Consider the following 21,037-nt stretch of genomic DNA (forward strand, 5'->3'; position numbering starts at 1 on the left):
AGAGAAATGCAAATCAAAACCACAATGAGATACCATCTCACACCAGTTAGAATGGCAATCATTAAAATGTCAGGAAACAACAGGTGCTGGAGAGGATGTGGAGAAATAGGAACACTTTTACACTGTTGGTGGTACTGTAAACTAGTTCAACCATTGTGGAAGACAGAGTGGTGATTCCTCAAGGATCTAGAACTAGAAATACCATTTGACCCAGCCATCCTATTACTGGGGATATACCCAAAGGATTATAAGTCATGTTGCTATAAAGACACATGAACAGGTATGTTTATTGTGGCGCTATCCACAATAGCAAAGACTTGGAATCAACCCAAATGTCCATCAGTGACAGACTGGATTAAGAAAATATGGCACATACATACCATGGAATACTATGCAGCCATAAAAATGGATGAGTTTGTGTCCTTTGTAGGGACATGGATGCAGCTGGAAACCATCATTCTCAGCAAACTATCACAAGAACAGAAAACCAAACACTGCATGTTCTCACTCATAGGTGGGAATTGAACAATGAGATCTCTTGGACATAGGAAGGGGAACATCACACATCAGGGCCTACTGTGGGGAGGGGTAGGGGAGAGGGATAGCATTAGGAGATATACCTAATGTAAATGACGAGTTAATGGGTGCAGCACACCAACATGGCACATGTATACATATGTAAGAAACCTGCACGTTGTGCACATGTACCCTAGAACTTAAAGTATAATAAAAAAATAAAGAAATAAAAATAAAATAAAATAAAATTATCTCTGTTTTGCTGATATGATTATGTACTTAAAAATCCAAGAGATTTACAAAGAGAAAATAACTACTGGCACTGATAAGAATATTTGATAGAATGACTGTGTATGAACAAGGAAAGTAGACTTAATAAATTTTTCCTTCCTAATAACATACTTGGAAAAAGAAAGAGGAGAAAAAAAAAGCCTTGAAAATGATAATGTAAACTAAATAGAATAAGCAAGGGATAGAGCCCATGAAAGCTATAAATCCTATTGTAAGAATGAAAAATGTTCTGAAAAAATAAAATTACATGCCCTGTTTCCAAATGGAACAAGTTAATATAAAAAATTAGTCTTCCTAAGATAAGGATGTATGTATATGTTTGTTTACACATACACATACACATACACATGATGCCATTTTCAGTAGAATCCCACGATTCAGTTACGCTTCATTTCAACTTGAATTGCATAAAAATTTAAAGTCCATATGGAACGAAAATGCCTATGAATAAACTAAAATTAAAATAAGGGGATATTTACCTAACCAGGTATCAGGATATACCATAAAACTACTGAAATCAAAACAATGTAGGGAAGGCAGACATATGAAAAAGTAAATCAGTGGAACAGAGGGATAATCCAGAAAAGACAGAGTGTATACATTAGAATTGAATATTGGTCCAGGGGTTATTAATTTTCAGGGAGAAAAAAAGGCGACCTATTTACAAAATTTGTCCCCAAAGCGAGTATTCATTCTAAAAACATTAATAAGCATATCTCATGTTATTTACAAAAAATCAAATGGATTAAAGGGTTAAATATAAATATGATATTACTGTTTTACTAGGATTTCTGGGAAAGACTAGGAAAGAAACTAATGAAAAACTTGTGTAGCAGAAGATACTATTAACAAAGACAGTAAACAAATGGTAGATTTAGGAAACATGTTTGCAATGCAGATAAGAGTTTAAAAGCTATAATTACATGAAGAGAGCTTTAAAAATTGATAAGAAACAACCAACCACCTGACGGGAAAAAAATGAGCAATAGATATAAATAAGCTATTCACAGTTGAGCAAATCCAAAAAGTCAAAAAATATGTGTATATACATTTTAAATTCACTAACAGGGAAACAGAAACTGAAGTAATAATAAATGATCACTTTAACCCTATGAGGCCAACACAAATTTTAAATAGTGATAACGCTGTTGGTAGGGATTTGTGCAACAAAGCATTTTCTACATTGCTGCTAAAAATGTAAATTGGTACAGCTTTTTAAGAAAGCAATTGAGCAACATTTATTAAAATGTAAAAATATATAAACCTTTTGACCAAGCAATCCTACTCCTTGGTATATATTCCGTAGAAATACAGCTGCCAGTAAGTAAGGACATGTGAATCCAGATGTTTATTGCAGCACCCTTTGTAGTGGCAAAAATATGCACACAAAGGAATAAACCATGGTAATCCACAGCACAGAATATTATTCAGCTACACTTTCAGACCTAATGGATTTCCAGAAGTTATTACTGATTCAGAAAAAAGTAAGATGCATGAAAAATTGTGTACAATATGGTTTATTTCTGTAGTGCAAATAATGACAAAAACATATCCACATATATGTGTATACGTATGCACATAAGTATATCATGTGACATAAATTTAGGTAATCATTTGAAATAATACAGAATAATACATATTAGGCCACACTAGTTAAGGGGGTTTACAGTTATCAATATTTATATTACTTAAAGTAAATGGTGTGGCAGAAGTAAATATAGGAGAGTGAAGACAGGGAATAAGGTGAAAATAAGGAAACAGAAAAAGGAAAGAAAACGTTATACTGTAAAGAAAGCCTTATAATAGTATCACTTACATAAAAGTATAAAAGTCTGTGTGTATGCGTATTTTCTGACCTGAAGGAGCAGTGTATAGCACCTTTATTGAGTGTGCTCTTCTAGAGTACTTTATATGTCTAAACTTAGTTAACCGTCACCATAATCCCACAATAATATTCAAAATATTATCCTCATTTAATCAATGAGAAAACTAAGAGGTTAAATAAGTAAATTTATCAAGAGTTACATGATTATTTAGCTCCAGGGTTTGGATTTGAACCCAGGCACTATGACCCTAAAACCTTGGTACTTAACCATCGGATAGCTCAGCTTTTAACGAATTTATGTCCAAGAGATATTATAAGACTAAATTCACAAATTGCAACATAATATGTATAATACAGCTTTATTTCAGTTAAAAAAAAAAAAAAACTCCTGTTGATATGTAATGAACATATGTTTTATAGACATATGTTTGAGCAAGAGAAAGATGTAGTTTAGTCCATAGGCTATTAAATTTGTTAGTTCTGGTGGGTGGAGATGGATATAAAGACAAGAGTGGGGCAATTGGTTTTGGTTTTATATACCACTAAAACATGTTTGATAAGTACCCAGATAAGACAGATAAGTACTGTCTCCTACACAGTGTATAAAAATTAATTGCTGAGATGTTTTGTTTTGTTTTTCTCATTTAGGGCTCTTTGATATTTAAGCAATATTTGTTCAACGGGAATTTCAGGCATGAAAAAGCTTTATAAAGGAGGTGGCACTTAGTACATAGGTAAGATTTTGAGATGTCAGAACAATAACATGAGAAAAAAAACTATGGCAAAATATTGCAAGACATTTTTTTTTTTTTTTTTTTTTTTTAGACGGAGTCTTGTCCTGTCGCCCAGGCTGGAGTGCAGTGGCGCGATATCGGCTCACTGCAAGTTTCGCCTCCCGGGTTCGCGCCAGTCTCCTGACTCAGCCTCCCAAGTAGCTGGGACTACAGGCGCCTGCCACCACGCCCGGCTAAGTTTTTGTATTTTTAGTGGAGACGGGATTTCACGGTGTTAGCCAGGATGGTCGCTTTAAGCCTACTCCTTCAATAACCTGGACTAGAGCAAGTGTTTTTGTATGAAAGCAATGTTAGAAGTCGGAAAGACTGCATAGACTTACACAGCCTTGAATGCTAGGATTAGAAACATATTATTCACTGCATAAGTGAACTGGGCTTCTGCAAAACTGGACCTCTTAAAACTGTGCACTAACCCTGTGAGAGGCTGATATGGATGCAGCCTTGACACCTGGGATGCTCCTAGCCTTGACTCCAGCCTGGAAGTCCTTGACCAAATACTGACCCCATTCAAAGGTTGTTTTATTCCATGTATCTCTTGTCACCCTTGTTCCACAGATGCCTACGGAACATCTGGTAGTTCCAGTGAGTCCACAGGGTGTCAGGTATCAGTGCAGAAGCACTTGCTCCACTCAAATCCCTATACCTGCCTTAGGAAGTTCATGCCACCTTACTCCGCCAGAAGCAAAATAAATGCCCCATCCATAAAGCCCACGTTTCCTTTTTCCTGCCTACTCCTTGGCAGCAGCTTTACTTCTGCACCCTGCTGGATTTTCCTGGCAATGTTTAGGAAAATCCTTAGAGCTAGGTATGCAGATTTCATCCTTCTCCTCTTTTGTGTCCTAATGACAAGAACATTAAAGGGAGCAAGGTGAAGTGGAGGGGAGACAAAGCAAAACAAATAAAATAGAGCATAATGTAGGATTTAGGTTGGACACATCTCAGATAAAAGCTGTATCTAAACCAACATAGCTTTGAGCCACCTCTCATGCAAATTTCTTCACCTGAAAAGCCAAATGTTTTACAAACCAAAAATTTTATTTTTAAAATTGTGCAATTGTTCTGCATCATTGCCATTATTGATGAGAATATATATCAAAACAAATTCAGGAATTTGGTGCTTATGCAAAGATGTTCGCCTGGTTGCTGGACTTTAGCTAGAAGAGTCTTCAGTGTCAAATCAGTTTATAACATGGTCAGGTTCACTAACTAGGGCACTCAACGGTTGATTATGATTGTTATCCAATAATTTAATGTAAAATACTTTTGCCTCTTTCCATGCTTTAACTGCTTTAATGTAACTCAATTCACAGTATAAAATGATGTTGAAGTGACATACTTATGGCTGAGGGGCAGATTTTAAAAGGTGATTCATTAAAGGATTACTGAACTGGCACATTCAGTTATGCACAGCTGGATTATATGGCAGGGTTCTCTTTGTCAAGAAGAGTGCACAGGAAGATACCTTTGTAGTAAAGGGCTGACCAGAGCCCAAAGAGCTTATGTATTTCCAAGAATAAATTTCCTTCTCTCACCATACAGGAAAAAAGATACAAAAAAAATACAATAAGCCTTAGAGAAAGTTCCTAAATGCAAGAAGGGATTTTTTTGGAAAGGATTTATACAGTTGTTTTACAGTAGCAAAAGCTCCATTAAAACAAAAAGCTAGTATTTCAGGGCCCACCTACTCAGTTTCAAAATCTTGCAGGCTATGGAAATCCAAGGATGTGCCAACAGCATAGCTGTTCATACTGTTCATATTGTATTCACTGAAGTGTCTTTTCATTTCTAGTAATTCTTTTAACGCATGTGATTCTAATCCCACTAATAAAGTCTCTTTTAGATTCACCCCTCTGGGAAGGAAAGAAAAGGAAGAAGTAAATCACTGACTTTCACTTTAAAACTCAAAGTCCTTGCATAAACATTAAAGTGGTGAAATCCAGGGTTTGTTTTTTTCTTTTCCATTTTAGATAAGATAACGATTATCTGGGCTGTAAAAAAAGAGAAAAATCAGGGAGAGGCAGATTAGATGTTCCTGGGTTTTTGGGAAAGGGCCATGTACCTTCCCCAGACCCTAGGACAAGTTAGGCAGAAGGAAGGTTGCACATCTTCAGACAAGTTTAGGGATTTGAATGGAGGCCGTGACCTGGAACATAGTAAGGGAATGCATTTAAAGATAATATTCCATGCCCTCCTTGGCATGATAGCATTTGAATAGTAATGGCTCCATAAGATATTCAGCCAAGAAAAAGCTGAAGCAACTTTGAAAATCCCCTGTGGAACTAGAATGGCACAAGAGAAGAGCCACACATGTCTCTTGTCTCACAAGAGAAGCTCATAAATTGCCAAGCAGATTTGAAGAGATCTGATACATAGGGCAAGGAAGACATGGTTACAACCTGTGGAGGACTCAAAAACAAGTGATGTCACAGCAAATACTTCCAAGGCAGATGTCAAAACAGCTACACCAAGATCTTGGGCCTCTTAAAGCTCTACAACCCAGAAGAAAACATTGGATTTGGGAAGATCCTGAATTGACTTGGAAAAGACCTTGAAACAATGGAAGAAACTCCAAATTGACTGTATTAGGGTGCTCCAAAGAAAGAGAAACAAGAGGATAGATAAATGGATTAGACAAAGAGATGATAGGTAGGTAGGTAGATAGATAGATAGATAGATAGATAGATAGATAGATAGATAGATAGATAGATAGAATAGATAGAAAGATAGATGATAGATAGATAGATAGATAGATAGATAGATAGATAGATAGATAGATAGATAGATAGATAGATGATAGGAGGGGATTTATTATGGCAATTGGATCACGTGATTACGGAGGCCAAGTCCCACAGTCTGTCGTCTGCAAGCTGGAGAAGCAAGGAAACTGGTGGTGTAATACAGTTGAGTTCAAATGCCTGAGAACCAGTGTAGCCAATGCTGCAAGTCTTAGCCTGAGGCTGAGGCCTAAGAAACTGAGTGCTGCTGGTATAAGTGTCAGAACCCAAAGGTCTAAGACCCTGGAATTCTGATATTCAAGGGCAGATAAAGATGGTCGTCCCAGTTCAAGAAGAGAGGCCAAATCCATCTTTCCTCTGCCTTTTTGTTCTAGCAAGGACTTCAACAAATAGAATGGTGCCTGCCCACCTTGGGTAAGGGCAGATCTTCCTTACTCAGCCCACTGATTCAGATGCCAACCTCTTCTGGAAACACCCTTACAGATGTGTCCAGAGATAGTGCTTTACCAGCTATCTGGTAAAGCATCAGTGAGCAAAGGGTCTTTTTTGGGTGGGTTTTTTTTTCCATGTTGAAAAAGAATTGCACCCCACAAGTGTTTACCACGTCTAGCCAGCTTCATCTTTCACCTGCAGTGGCCCTGAGCTCTCCCTCTCTATAATTCTGCTCTTGACCCCCTCAACCCATTGACCACTTAGCAGGCAGGGTAATCTTTTAAGAATGCTATCTGGGTAACACTTAACCCAGTCAAGCTGACACCTGAAATCAACCATCACATTGACCAAGACTGAATTTCAACCAGATGAAACGGGGAACTTGAAATATAACTTAAGCTCACTTGTAGGGAAATGAAATCATATTTCTTAAACAGTTGCATTTGTAAGCTGAGAATTGCAGGTACTTAACACGACTACCTGAAGCATAATTTTTCACTGTCTAAACATAGATGAAAATTACTGTAAAGTTAAAAAATATGTTCTTAATATCTAATATCCAACTCTCATCCATCATTGAAAATATAAACTCTGTGTGATTTAAAAACAATTAATTATTTAAAATAATTGAAATTATTGTCTTCCCACCATGACTGAATTTTTTTATTATTTTATTATTATACTAGAAGATTAGAGGTAGGCAGACCAGGAGATTTATAAAATGAAATTGAAAGGTGATATCCTATGTATGACATTCTATCATTTACACAACCAACTAAGCATCATTTTTTCAGTTGTCACACTGGAAAACCATTGAGATCTAAAGGCATTGAGGTTTGGCCCAGCATAGGGTCTCACTCCCGTAATCCTAACACTGAGAGGCTGAGGTGGGTGGACTGCCTGAGCTCAGGAGTTCAAAACCAACCTGGGCAACATGGTGAAATCTCGTGTCTACTAAAATATAAAAAATTAGCTGGGCATGGAGGCGCATATCTGTAGTCCCAGCTACTCAAGAGGCTGAGGCACAATAATCGCTTGAACCTAGGAGGCAGAGGTTGCAATGAGCCAAGATTGTGCCACTGCACTCCAGCCTAAGCAACAGAGTCAGACCCTGTGTCAAAAACTAAATTAAATAAATAAATATACTGAGGCTCAACATATTTTTGGGATTCTTCTTTCGAAGTTTGCTTCTGAGACAGTATATGAGACCCACAAGAAAATAAGGGTTATCACAAATTTAGAAGTCACTCAAGAAGTCTAAACATCTTTGTAGCCAGACTTTATCTTTGATTATTAATAATATTTTTAAGCTTGATACATTTATTCAATAGATTTGGTCCAAAGCATTATTAACAGAGTTCACAGCACAAAGCCATCCTTAAAGAACGTTTGAAAACATCCAAAGCACCACACCTCTAAAAGAAACCTAATGAATTACCAAAGGTTTGGCAGAAATGGTAGAAAATGGACAGTCACTCAACAAGGGAAAAAAAGGGATAATTAATGCTATGAACTTTGATGAATAGATCTATAATGACTCGGGGTGAAATAAATTATCTTGTTTATTCTTTTTTTCTCTTAAATACAATATGGTAAAATTAAATACAATGTATACATTGTGGTCCCCCTGCTTATGTACCCTTTATATCTAAAATACAACTTCAAATTTTGAAAACTTGTAGTCTCCTTTTAAAACAGAACAATAATTTTGTGCCAAAGAAAGGAGGAAAAGCATAAGAGTGGCAAGGCAGCTAGAAGGTTTCTTCATGGAGAATAACCAAGCATACCAAAAACCAGAGACTGCAAGAGGAGACGATCTATAACATGTCTACAATAAATCTCTTTAACAATCTTTCCTTGTCTCTCCAAAGAAGGGATTGTATGTGGCACTTCTGAATGTTGTCTATTCTCTCCCTCTAATTCCAACCACATAGAAGGTGAATGAATTGAAATGTATTCCAAATGAAAATGGTAAATATGATTCAATATTCATGAACAGGATGAGTTTTAAATATTTAACAACCATGAGCGCATAGACACTGACCATTTGGAACAGATGTGGCAACTAATGGACACTAGCCATTAACTGACATTGTCATGAACAACTGACATTGTCATATTGGGTGTCTCAGCTGATTATTGGCCCTGTTCATCGGTGTTTCTCTAGGGAAGAATAACTCCTTTTTACATACAAACAGATTTTTTTCTTTATATGTGAACTCAGTAAGAAACACAAAATCTCTATTGCAACATGCTTTTTTCGAAGGTCTATAGCTTGCATCAGAAAAGGTAAAAACAAAGTATAATAGTAAGCAATTTTATCTGCTCAGAAGACTTTAAAAGCAAAGTGATATTACTCTACTAGAAAGCTGTTCTTTGAAGAGGACCTACCAATTTTTTATTTGAAGTATAAACATTACATAGAGTCTAGCTTCTGTTGGAGAAAACCAGTTATTGATAACAGTGGAACAAGGACAAGTGGGCTCATTTTATCAGATATGTAGGACATGGCAAGTTATGAAGTTACTCCAGACTGCAAAGGGTCTTTCTTGGATTGGTCTTTTTTTTTCCATGTTGAGAGAGAATTGCACCCCACAAGTGTTTACCAGGTCTAGACAGCTTCATCTCTCACCTGTAGTGGCCCTGAGCTCTCCCTGTCTATGATTCTCCTCTTGACCCCCTCAATCCATTGGCCACTTAGCAGGCAGGGTAATCTTTTAAGAACGCGAATTTGATCATGACCCTTACTTGCAGGAAACTTTCCAGGAAGTTCTCATTATGTTTTTTTTTTTTATTTTTTTTGAGATAGAGTCTCGCTCTGTTGCCCAGGCTGGAGTGCAGTGGCATGATCTCAGCTCACTGCAAACTCCGCCTCCTGGGTTCATGCCATTCTGCCGCCTCAGCCTCCCGAGTAGCTGGGACTACAGGCGCCCACCCCCACGCCCAGCTACTTTTTTGTATTTTTAGTAGAGACGGGGTTTCACCATTCACGGGATGGTCTTGATCTCCTGACCTCGTGATCCACCCGCCTCGGCCCCCCAAAGTGCTGGGATTACAGGCATGAGCCACTGCGCCCAACCTCTCATTATGTTTAGAATTGACTAAGTTCTAATTCTCTCATTATGTTTAGCATGACTAAATGATCCTGAAATGACTGGCCATGCGTAATTCCCCAACCTCGTTTTGACCCCCTCTCCTGTGCACTCACTTGTCTCTCAACACACAGGACTGAATTCTTTGATCTTCAGACTGTGCACATATACTATCTGTGGCATTCTCACTGGCTCTATCCTACTTACCCTTCATTTCCATTTAACTATCGTTTTTAAAGAGGAGTTGCCTGAGTCTCTAGTTAATTATTTTCTTATCATCATGAATTCGTGTATTTAAATATTTGATATATTTCCATTTATTGCAGTTACTATCCTGCTCAAATCGTCCCACTAATAGCGGCCTTTTAAAATTAGTTCCATAGGCACGAACCAATCACAAGAACCTATAATTAGTCATGAGAGCTTCTTTACTATCCAATGTAAGGTGTTCCAGGCTGATATTCTACATTTCTTGATCCACAATTGCACCCATGCATTTCTCAAAGATGTTTGGATTCTTTCAGTGGGAAAGTGACAAAACCACAACTTTGATGCTAAAGATTCTCATTCGCAATCAAAACCACAATTTTAACACTGAAGATTTATTTTGCTACTGGATGCCTGGTAATTTTTTTCTAGACCTTTATAGTGGACATAGCTGGGAGTGTGATGCCTCCAGTTTTGCTCAAGATTGCTTATGCGTTCTTATTGCATCCTCTATATCTCTTAACTCTTGTATTTTTCATTTTTCTTGTCTCCATATGCTCCATGCTCTGAATAGTTTCTTTAGACATACTTTCCAATTCATTAATCCTCTCTTTAGTGTTCAACCTATTAATTGAGTTTTGTATTTCAACTATTATATTTTAGTTGCTAGATCCCTAATTTGTTGTTCGTTGCTTTTATTGACTTTCAGTCATGCGGTTTGTTGCCTTGGGTATTCAGTAAGTTTTGATTATACCTACACATTTTGATAGGGAAACTTAGTTTCACTTGATTGTGGGGGCCTAACCTAGAAATGCTTTTCTCTAGAAAGAGGCTAGAGGGATTACTGATCTGAAACCACCTTAGCTTCCTTCCAAGGCTTTTGCTTAAGGGAGAGATTTCCAATTGAGACAGAGACCAAGCTCATTATCTCTGCAGTGGTATTGGTATTTGCCTCCAAGCTAACCCTCAATTTTACATTTGCTCAGTATTATCGTTTCAGTTCACAGTTATTTTTCTTTGCTTTTACTTGTTCCCCTTGGATCTCATCTAGTTTCTGCTAACCCTTCAATACATTAAAGATCCTTTTTGTAACTTTTCAGCTCTAACACAACAAAGAATCTACAAGTGCTGTCAACTGAGAGGGAGTCAAAGGTGATAAGAAAGAATTGATGCTCCATGGGCAAAATGATGCCGGGAGCGCACGTCTCTGTCACTGAGATTTTTATAGAGAAGAAAAAATCTCCACCCGCTAACCATGGGCTCATCTAGAAATCAATTATCCATCTCAGGTCATGAATGGATACAGAATTACCTGCCAAAGACCCCAGAGCCTGTATGGTTTATGTGGAAGCCTCAATTTTATGTGGTTCCGACATCTCAAGCTAAAAAGCTGACTTGAAAAATGGCTTAGAACCTGCTAATTCAATCAGATATGATCTGGGGTTATCAAAAATCACTCCATAGAGAGGTAACCACAGCCAGTGCACACAACGGACTAGAGAGGAAATTTTTCCTAGCAAAGTGAGGAATTTAAGGATATAACCTGAGGGAGTCTGATATAGAAAAGAAATTCCAAAGACCCAGACCCCCAAAAAACAGAGAATTCACGTCTGAGACACTAGAGGTAAGAGAGAAATTGGAAAGGAGCTTTAAAATAGTTATGTTTAAAATGTTCAATATAATGTTTAGTGACTCACCTGATGTCAGTCAGCTCGCAAGTTCAAACCAGACAATCTGAGGGCAGAGTTCACCTTCATAACCAGTATGATATGCTTTCCTGACCTCTCACATTGTGTCTGGATGAAAGGGGCTGACTTCCACAATACTAGCCTATCTTACTCTAATGTTGGAGTTTAGAGCTCTCTCCCTTTAGCTAATATTCTTATATTTGACATCATAATATCATTAAAACAACTTACGGTTGTATTTTCAACTGGACAGAAAGATAAATATGGATTTCCACCAACAGTGGAAAATTCATCTCTCTATGGAACTTACCTGTTATGCTGCTCAGGATAGATGGAAACGCCAAAGGATCACACCCTTATCAGTTCATGGAAAAATCACCAGATGGACTCCTTGTATAAGTAAAACCTGATTACAGTGGGGTGGGAATGAGCAGTCTTCCTGGCTGGATATGGTTTCTTAATTCACATCACATTTGGATTATCATGATAAACAATCAATTTTTTGAACCCAGTTCATTAAACTTCATCAATTATGTGTTTCACTTGTTTTCCTTTATTACATATTTCTAGACTACTATCCTCTCGATGGAACAGTATTGTTTCATAGCTGATCATTTATTTCTCTCTGTTAATTTAATACCATCAGTACATTCTGAGAGCCTTAAATTGAGAATTTTGACATTTTGAGGCCATCAATACACTGACACCAAGCAGGAGAAAGGCAGTACAGAAAAAGAAAACTACAGATGAATGCCTCTCATGTACATATATGTAGAATTTCTCAACAAAGTATTAGCAAATTTAATCCAACAGTAGGCAAAAAAGAGAAATGTCTTACAGTTAAGTGGGGTTAATCCTGGAAATGGAAGCCTGGCTCTACATTCAAAATTCAGTCAATATCATTCACCATACTAACAAACGATAGGAGAAAAAAATCACATGATCATATTAAATGAGGCAGGAAAAGCATTTGAAAAAACTGAAACTCATCTATAATAAACACTCTCAGCAAACTAAGAATAAAAGAGAATTTCCTTAACCTAATAAAGAGTATCTATTTAAAAAACTATAGCTAACACATGTAATAATGAAGACTACATCTTTTCCCACCAACATAAGGAAGAACACAAAGACATTTGCTCCCACAACTCCTATTTGGCATAGTACTGAAACCCTAGCCAGTTCAACAAGGTAAGTAAAAGAAATAAAAGGCACACTGACTGGCAATGAAGAAATAAAATTATCCTATTCATAGATGTCATGATTGATATAGAAAAGCTAAATAGTTTTGTAAAAACCTTCTAGAACTAAGAAATGAGTTTAGTAAATTTATAAGACACATGTCAATATGCAAAAATCAATCCCACATATATGTATATACTAGCAATGAAAATTGGAGACAGACATTTTTCAAAGTTCCATTTATAATGGCCCTAAAAATGACATGCCTAGATGTTAATCTAACAAAAGTATGCAAAATCTGGTGGTTTTCAAAGGGAAATCAAAGGAGAGCCAAATAAGAGAAATCAAGGAAGAGCTAAATAAGGCTCACTATCTTCTGGAAGGCTCAGTATTGTTTAGATATCAATTTTTTCCAAATTTGGCTATAGATTTAACACTTATCCCAGTTAAAATCCCGGCAGGGTTTTCATAAATACTGTCAAGTTGATTCTAAAATTTGTGTGGAAAGATAAATGACCTAGAAAACATTTTTTTTTAAAGAAGAACAAATTTAGAAGATTCACACTATTTGATTTCATGACCTACTCTAAAGTTATATCAGTCAAGACAATATGGTATTAGTGGTACTAAATTATGGTATACAGGTCAACTGATTTTTAGTACAAATGTAAAGGCAGTTTTATAGAAAAAGGATAATATTTCCAACAGATTGTGTTAATACAATCGGACATTCATATGCCGAAAAAATACATACCTTGCCCCACACCTCATATCTTATACAAAATTAACTTGAAGTGAATCACAGATCTAAATGTAAAACACAAAATTACAAATATTCTGAAAAAAGAAAACACAAAAGAAATTTTTCATAAATTTGAATTACACAAAATTAACTTGAAGTGAATCATAGACCTAAATGTAAAACATAAAATGACAAATATTCTGAAAAAAGAAAACACAAAAGAAATTTTCATAAATTTGAATTAGGAAAAAATTCTTAACTATGACACCAAGAGTATGACCCATAACAGAAAAAAGTTGATCAATTGTACTTCATCAAAACTAAAATCTTTTTCTCCATAAAAGATGGCTAAGGGAATGAAAAACACAACCTAGTGAAAATACCTGAATCACAAATCTAATAAAGGGCTGAAATCCTTAATTTAAAATGAACTCTCAAAACCAACAATAAGAAAGCAAATGTCCAGTAAAAAAAAATAATAATGATGAACGAAACTGGGCAACATAGCCAGACACTAACTCTACAGACAAAACAAACAAACAAACAAACTAAAAGATTAGCTGGGTATGGTGGTGTGCACCAGTAGGCCCAGCTACTTGGCAGGCTGAGGCAGGAGGATAACTTGAGCCCAGGAGTTAGAGGCTGCTGCTGTGAACTATAATTGTTCACTTCACTCCAATCTGGGTGACAGAGTGAGACCCTGTCTCAAAAAACAAAAAAAAAAAAAAAAAAGAAAGAAAAAGAAAAAAGATTTGAACAGATATTTTACTAAAGAAGATAATCAGATTGCAAATAACACATGAAAAGATATTCAACATGTTAAAACCACAATGAGATTCCACTCTACACCTATTAGAATGGGTAAGAAAAAAAAAAAAAACACACATCAATACCAAGCACTGGCAAAAATGCAAAGTAACTAGGACCCTCATACCCTGCTGGTGGACATGCAAAATGGTCAAGCCACTATGGAAAACAATTTGGTAGTTTCTTATAAGTTATATGTACATTTATCTTACGATCTTCAATCCCACTCCTAGGTATTTAGAAGAACGAAAACTCGCATTTATACAAAAAAACTATGTTCAGAGCACATTATGTTAAGAGCAGCATTGTTCCTAATCATAAAAAACTGGAATCAGCCTGAATGTTCTTCACTGGTGTTTTATTGTACCAGAGTTTCTCTGGTACAACAAAATACTTCTCAGCAATAAAAAGAAACAAACTACTGATATACACAAAACAACAACAACAAGGATGAATGTAAACGCTTTCCTCTAAGTGAAAAAAAGTCAGACTCAAGGCCAGGCCTGGTGACTCACGCCTGTAATCCCAGCACTTTGGGAGGCCAAGGTGGGTGGATCACGAGGTCAGGAGATCAAGACGGTCCTGACCAACATGGGGAAACCCGTCTCTACTAAACATTCAAAAAATATAGCTGGGCGTGGTAACACACGCCTGTAGTCCCAGCTATTCGGGAAGCTGAAGCAGGAGAATCGCTTTAACCCAGGAGGCAGAGGTTGCAGTGAGCCGAGATGGGGCCACTGCACTCCAGCCTGGGCAACAGAGTGAGACTCCATCTCAAAAAAAAAAAAAATTCAGACTCAAGGCCGGGCATGGTGACTCAGGCCTGTAATCCCAGCACTCTGGGAGGCCAAGGCGGGTAGATTGCTTGAGTCCAGGAATTTGAGACCAACCTGGGCAACATAGCAAAACCCCATCTCTACTAAAAATATAACAAATTAGCCAATGTGATGGTGCGTGCCTGTAATCCCAGCTACTCAGGAAGCTGAGATGGGAGAATCACCTGAGCCCAGGAGGTCGAGGATGCGGTGAACCCAGGCAGTGCCACTGCACTCCAGCCTAGACAACCAGTGTGAGACCCTGCCTCAACAAAAAAAAGAAATCAGACTCAAAAGATTGTAAACGGTATGATTTCATTTATACTAAAATTCTGGAAAAGGCAAAACTATAAAGACAAAAAACAAATAAATTGTCCCAAGAGTTTGGGATAGGAGAGATTTTGACCACAAAGGGGCAGCACAAAGGAATATTTTTGGAGTGAAGGAATGGTTCTATATCTTGATCGTGGTTACAAGACTCTATATCAAAACTCATAGAACTATACGCACAAAAAATAGTGAATTTTACTTGATGTAAATTTAAAAGTAACTTAAATATATATTTAATACAATATTATATATAAGTATATTTTATTATTCCATTTATATTATGTAATGTATATTAGTTAATATAAAGTAACTTAAATATATATGTATACACACATACACCCACACACAAAAACAAAAAACAAAAATCTGTGTCCTATGAGCAGAAAATCCTACCCTGAGGGAGTGAGCTTCCTATACCCTTCTCAAAATAAAACCGACCTTAAAACATGAAGGAAAATAAGTGAGAACTCAGGCTCACACTACTCAGAACTCTTGAAAGCCAGGTATGAAAAGTTACTGGTTGCTTTTTACACATTGCAGTTCAATTCACCTTGACCTCTTACCTCGGGTTTCAAAAGAACAAAAGCAGCCTAATGGAAACAAAACACTTTGGCATCAGGATATTTAGTGACTTGTAATCGCACCTCTATTAGCTCTGCTGCACTTAGTCTAACCTTAGAGTCTGTTTCTCTCACAGGAGGGAGGAATAATAAGGATAATACAGTCTGAGCTACGCACATGTCTTCTCTAAGATTCATTCAATGAAATTCAAAATGTATCTAAGCCCTCTATTCTGTGATTTCCTGTTTAAGCCTACGTTCTTGTGAAATGCCACCAATCGGAAGCATTGTACAGAATGCGTAATGTTAAGCTTTTAAATGAAAAGAAAATTAAAAACTGAACTAAAAGAATATTGCAAATACATAGCTACTCATGTAAAAAATTCAACACTTCTCTTTTAAATAACCTGGTGACTAACTGGTGAAAAATATCTGGACCTGCTGCTTCATAGTTTAATGTTTTTCTCTTGCACCTGGCTGACACTCTCATTCATACCAAGGGAGATATTTGATTACTAGACTCAAATCAACAGATGTAACTGTGCCCCAAGCCTCAAAATCTATTCCTATTAAGAGGTAGTTTATCAGCTTTTGAGGAACTGTGAAGCATTGTTTTAGCTGATGTTGTCACTGTTCATTTGAGACACACACACATAAAATACAGTTGTCCAAGTCCATGTTATCCCAGCAGCCAGGAAAGGTAGCCAAAAGCACGTTTGCAACTGACTCCTTCGTAAAGTGAAAAATATAATAGAATAAATATGAATACCTTCATTTCTTGAAGTGTCTGGGATATACTTATAGTAGAGAAGACAGAGAATTCCAGACACTCAGGTTTTTCTGCGTACCTAATTGGGCCTGTACTCAAGTATACTATATCTTTTTTTGTGCCAGATTGCTTGGTCCTCTGTGGATGACACAATGTAAAGTGAGAGTTAATTAGTTCTCAAGTTTAAGACCACTATTAAAGCATTAGAGAAGCAGGTGAATCATATATTTCTGGATAAAAATCAGAGATGGCCATAAGACTCTTAAACAAATTATACTAGACGCAAAGTCTCATTACTCCGTGTCCATTTTCATTGGACAACTCTGCTTAATTTCTGGGTTTATTATTCACATTATGCAGCAAATGAAGTAAACATAGCTTCTCTCTCCACTTCAAAGTGAGATAGAATGAAATGATATATACATATATAAATGGTTTTGTAAAGAAAATGGCACTATATCTGTGCAAGATATTATTTTCTTTAATAGCTGTTGCTGACACTCTCACAAATACATAGTAATTTTCCAGATAGCAAATCTAACAGCTAGATTGTTATTTCATATCTGTGATGTGTAAACGCTGCTTAAGCCAGTTTCAGTAGTAGTGTAAAAACAGTGGTTCTACCCAAGTGCTTTGCATACGTGTTTGGAACAAATTGACACAATAAACTAAAACATCAAAATACACTCGCCACCTAATACTGATTTTTGCAGACACCATAGAAAGCTACCATAGGAGACATTTTAAAGATGAACAGTTTCAGCACTTAAACTTTCAATAAAAAACATTTCTTCTGAGAATGACTGTTGGCTACAGTGGCTTTTCTGAGATGATTAGACATGGTTATATACCAAAGATGAAAGGGAAAATCAATTAGCAATGGCCAACCCGGTGTCTCCACTGTCTTAATCATCAAGGACTATAGAATGGCAAATCAAATTGATTTAGATCACCTACACATCTAAAGCATCTAAAGCAAAAAGAACACATTACTTTCTTTTTTAAAAAAAATGCATTCTGATTGACTTATCATTTTTTACTGAATGTGCAGATTTGATTTACAATTTTCTATCAGAAATCTAGTAGGTGGAGAACAGATATGTCTGTTGAGTTGCAACTTTGAATAGTATTGAGCACAAATGAGGAATTTAGGTTACTTTAAACAGCTAGAATTTCTTGGGCCTCAAAGTTAGAAAGGTCCCTACAGCCCATGTAGTTTAACCATCTTATCGCATGCTTACTACCTACCAAAAAGTTGACATTAATTATCTCATTTAATCTTCACAAAAAGTAGAGGAGGGGAGAACTATTAACCCTGTTTTATATATGGGGAACCACAACCTTGGTAGTTAGGTAATTTGCCCAAGGTCACTCTGTTTATAAGTAGGGGGTCTGGAATTCCATCACTAATTTGACTCAAAATACTTGCTTTTTCCTCCTTGCTGAGCCTCCTTATCTACAACATTTCACTAGTGGCAGAGAACTCATTCCTCCTGGTGCAACAAATTTTTAGATAGCTCTGGCTATAGATATTTTGATGTCAAACAAGTAACCCGAAAAAAATATAGCATGCCATAAAAACTAAAGTTATCATTTGTCATCAATAACTACATCCTGATCCTGCTTGTGGGAGGATCTAAACCTACACTTTTCCTTTTGAAGACAATCCTCAAAATCATAATCATTCTACCATACCTTACTTGGCTTTCAGATTATAATCAGATGCTTCCTTTTCCTTAAAAAAAAAATAAAAGAAAAAAAAAAAGGCTTAGGGACTTCTGTAATAACTACGGTCTTTCTGATCAACGGGTCCCCAGGAATTTTGCATAAAATATCAGATGCTTTTAGCCTGAAAAGTGTTCATGTCAGTTATCAACCAATTCCAAGCATATTCCTATGAATGCGTTGTTTTATTAGAATTGCATCTGAGAGATGTGCCTGGATTATTGTACTTGTATAGCGACTGAACAGAACTGTTAGATGGGACGTAAGAGGTTGCTGAAATTTACCTATATGTTATATGTGATGTGTAATATATCATTATAATATACCTGGTAGTCCAACAGTTAGCTTATACCCAATGTTATAGATGATTGGTCCAAAACTAGTTTACCTTAATGATAACCCATTGCTTAGTTGAGTTGAGTCAGTTTGCTACCCAAAGGATTTCACCACTAGACTTTCTAATCAGATGCAATCAAATTCGACATATACGCATTTTCGTTTCCTACGGTATGGGTAGCAGGGAAGGGTTGCATGTGTGTCAGTTGTAGCTGAGCGAATGTCGGTATGCTAAGTGACATGAGAAGAAATTAGAGTACTAGAAACAGTGTTCATGTTAGCTGCACGACGTAAGGGATGGGAGAGTGGATCTTTGTTAGCTTGACGTACCTTCTCCAGCTCTCTCACAGTACCTTTTGTTTCTTTCTGGCAGCTCTGTAAATTTGGCTCCAAGAGCGCTATCAATTTAACTCCAAGAGCCTTCTTGATCGTACCTTACCTGCTCTGAGTTTATTTCATTGCCCCTTGGACCTAAAAAGGAGCTTTCATGCCCATGAGGACTTGGCCAAGTGTCTTGTCCAACCCATCAACCTTCAGCAAAGGGGGCTCCAGAGTGCGTGATTCCAGAGTCAATGCCACCAAACCAGACACTGACATGCACACATACTAAATTGGAAATAAGCCATATACATAATATAAATATGTATGTGTGTTATATATATATCATATATATATATTTATATATACTATATATATAGTGAATATGTTCGCCAGAATAATATGTGGAACAAATGTGATACCCTTCCAAATAATATGTGGAATGAATTCTTCTGATTTCAAGAGAAAACAACCAAGAATAGCAATTAACCAGAAATTTGATTTTGAGAAAATTCCTTATTGAAAAAAAGTGATATAATGTAATGCCATTATTATATAATTCTTGTTAAATAGAATTCAATCACACTCAAAGATAAATTCATAAAATTAAACCCTGCTGTAAAATGATTACTGTACCAACACAAAACGTGTCCTATTACCCAACACCAGCATTTATTCAGCATTCAAAAAATATTTACTTAGTACATACTATATGACAGGCACCCTAAAGATGGACTTTGCTACATTTAATATGTACATAGGATTATGCTTTTGATGAGTTTTATTCACATTTCTAAGACCACAACAGTATTCTTGTGAGGTGAGAAGTCTTACGTAGACATCTAAATAATTTCAAATAAAACTACTTGCTAAATAAACTATGGAAATGTAAAAAGAACTTAGGTCTTAGTTCTCAAGATTTAAACTATTGTACCTTTTCTTCCCCATTTCCAAGATTCTAAGCCACCTCTTTCCCACTATATACATGAGATTCCCTCAGGAAATAACTAATATTCTAAGTAAACTACAAATAATATGTGTAAATCTGTATATGAACAAATTGATTACAGGACTAACCACAGCATGAAACCAAAGTAAACATAAATTACCAGAATCTAAATGCAATGGAATTTATAGATACACATGTTGATCAATTTTTACATTGCCAGAAGTAATACATCACAAATAAAAGCCTGATGTAACATGCCTGTTGTATAAAACATGCCCGAATTAACGTGCAATTTATTTTGGTGTTGCAAGGTCATGGAAAAAATTCCAGAAACTAACCCTCTGTTGGAACCACCCAATGAGTTTAATTATAGACTTTTATATAATGAAGACTCCTTACATCAAATACTTGCATGGAAATCTACTCAGCATAATCTAGAAATTTTGAAAACAAATAAGGTACTTGATTATTGCAAAGATACTCACAGTAGAAATTCCTTTTTGCTCGTGGGTTCATCATTTGGTGATGTTTTCATCAGGAGTCATCATGCTTTTGATCTTTAATGCCGTTCTTCCTCCAAGGTTTCTTGTCCGTAATTTCCAAAACAGAGTCACTTGTACTAACAAGCCATCGTCCCATACTGTTTCCTTTTTGTGTGTGAAAGTTACCCTGTAGATCAGTTTCCTGTACAAAAACACTCAAAATGAACAAACTCTGCTGTGTGCAAGTGAAATGTGCTACTCAAATCCTCTGTTTTTACAGTTTGGTTCAGGAAGAAATTCCCTGATTAAAATGAGGAACTATATCCCAGTTGTTCCAGAGAATTTAAAAGACAGAAGTTTCTTCCTTATGAATGAGCATATCAAAGTTGCCAGCGTCACGTATTCTTACAAGTTTGTGGCTCAAGCATTTACACACGAAGCA

The 21,037-nt window shown here is 36.4% G+C and overlaps 1 protein-coding gene across 1 annotated transcript in view; it reads right to left on the reverse strand.

The window, feature by feature from the left end:
* The window catches only part of KCNK2 (potassium two pore domain channel subfamily K member 2), a 242,770-nt gene extending 222,071 nt beyond the window's left edge, over window positions 1-20,699 (reverse strand). The window contains exon 1 of the mRNA XM_017869936.1: window positions 20,599-20,699. Coding sequence (XP_017725425.1) covers window positions 20,599-20,632 — 34 coding nt within the window. The 5' untranslated portion in view covers window positions 20,633-20,699. The remainder of the gene's footprint in view (window positions 1-20,598) is intronic.
* Window positions 20,700-21,037: the final 338 nt, after the last annotated feature.

This window comes from Rhinopithecus bieti, unplaced genomic scaffold (assembly GCF_001698545.2).
Source record: "Rhinopithecus bieti isolate Rb0 unplaced genomic scaffold, ASM169854v2 scaffold_1673, whole genome shotgun sequence".
Lineage (NCBI taxonomy): Eukaryota > Metazoa > Chordata > Mammalia > Primates > Cercopithecidae > Rhinopithecus > Rhinopithecus bieti.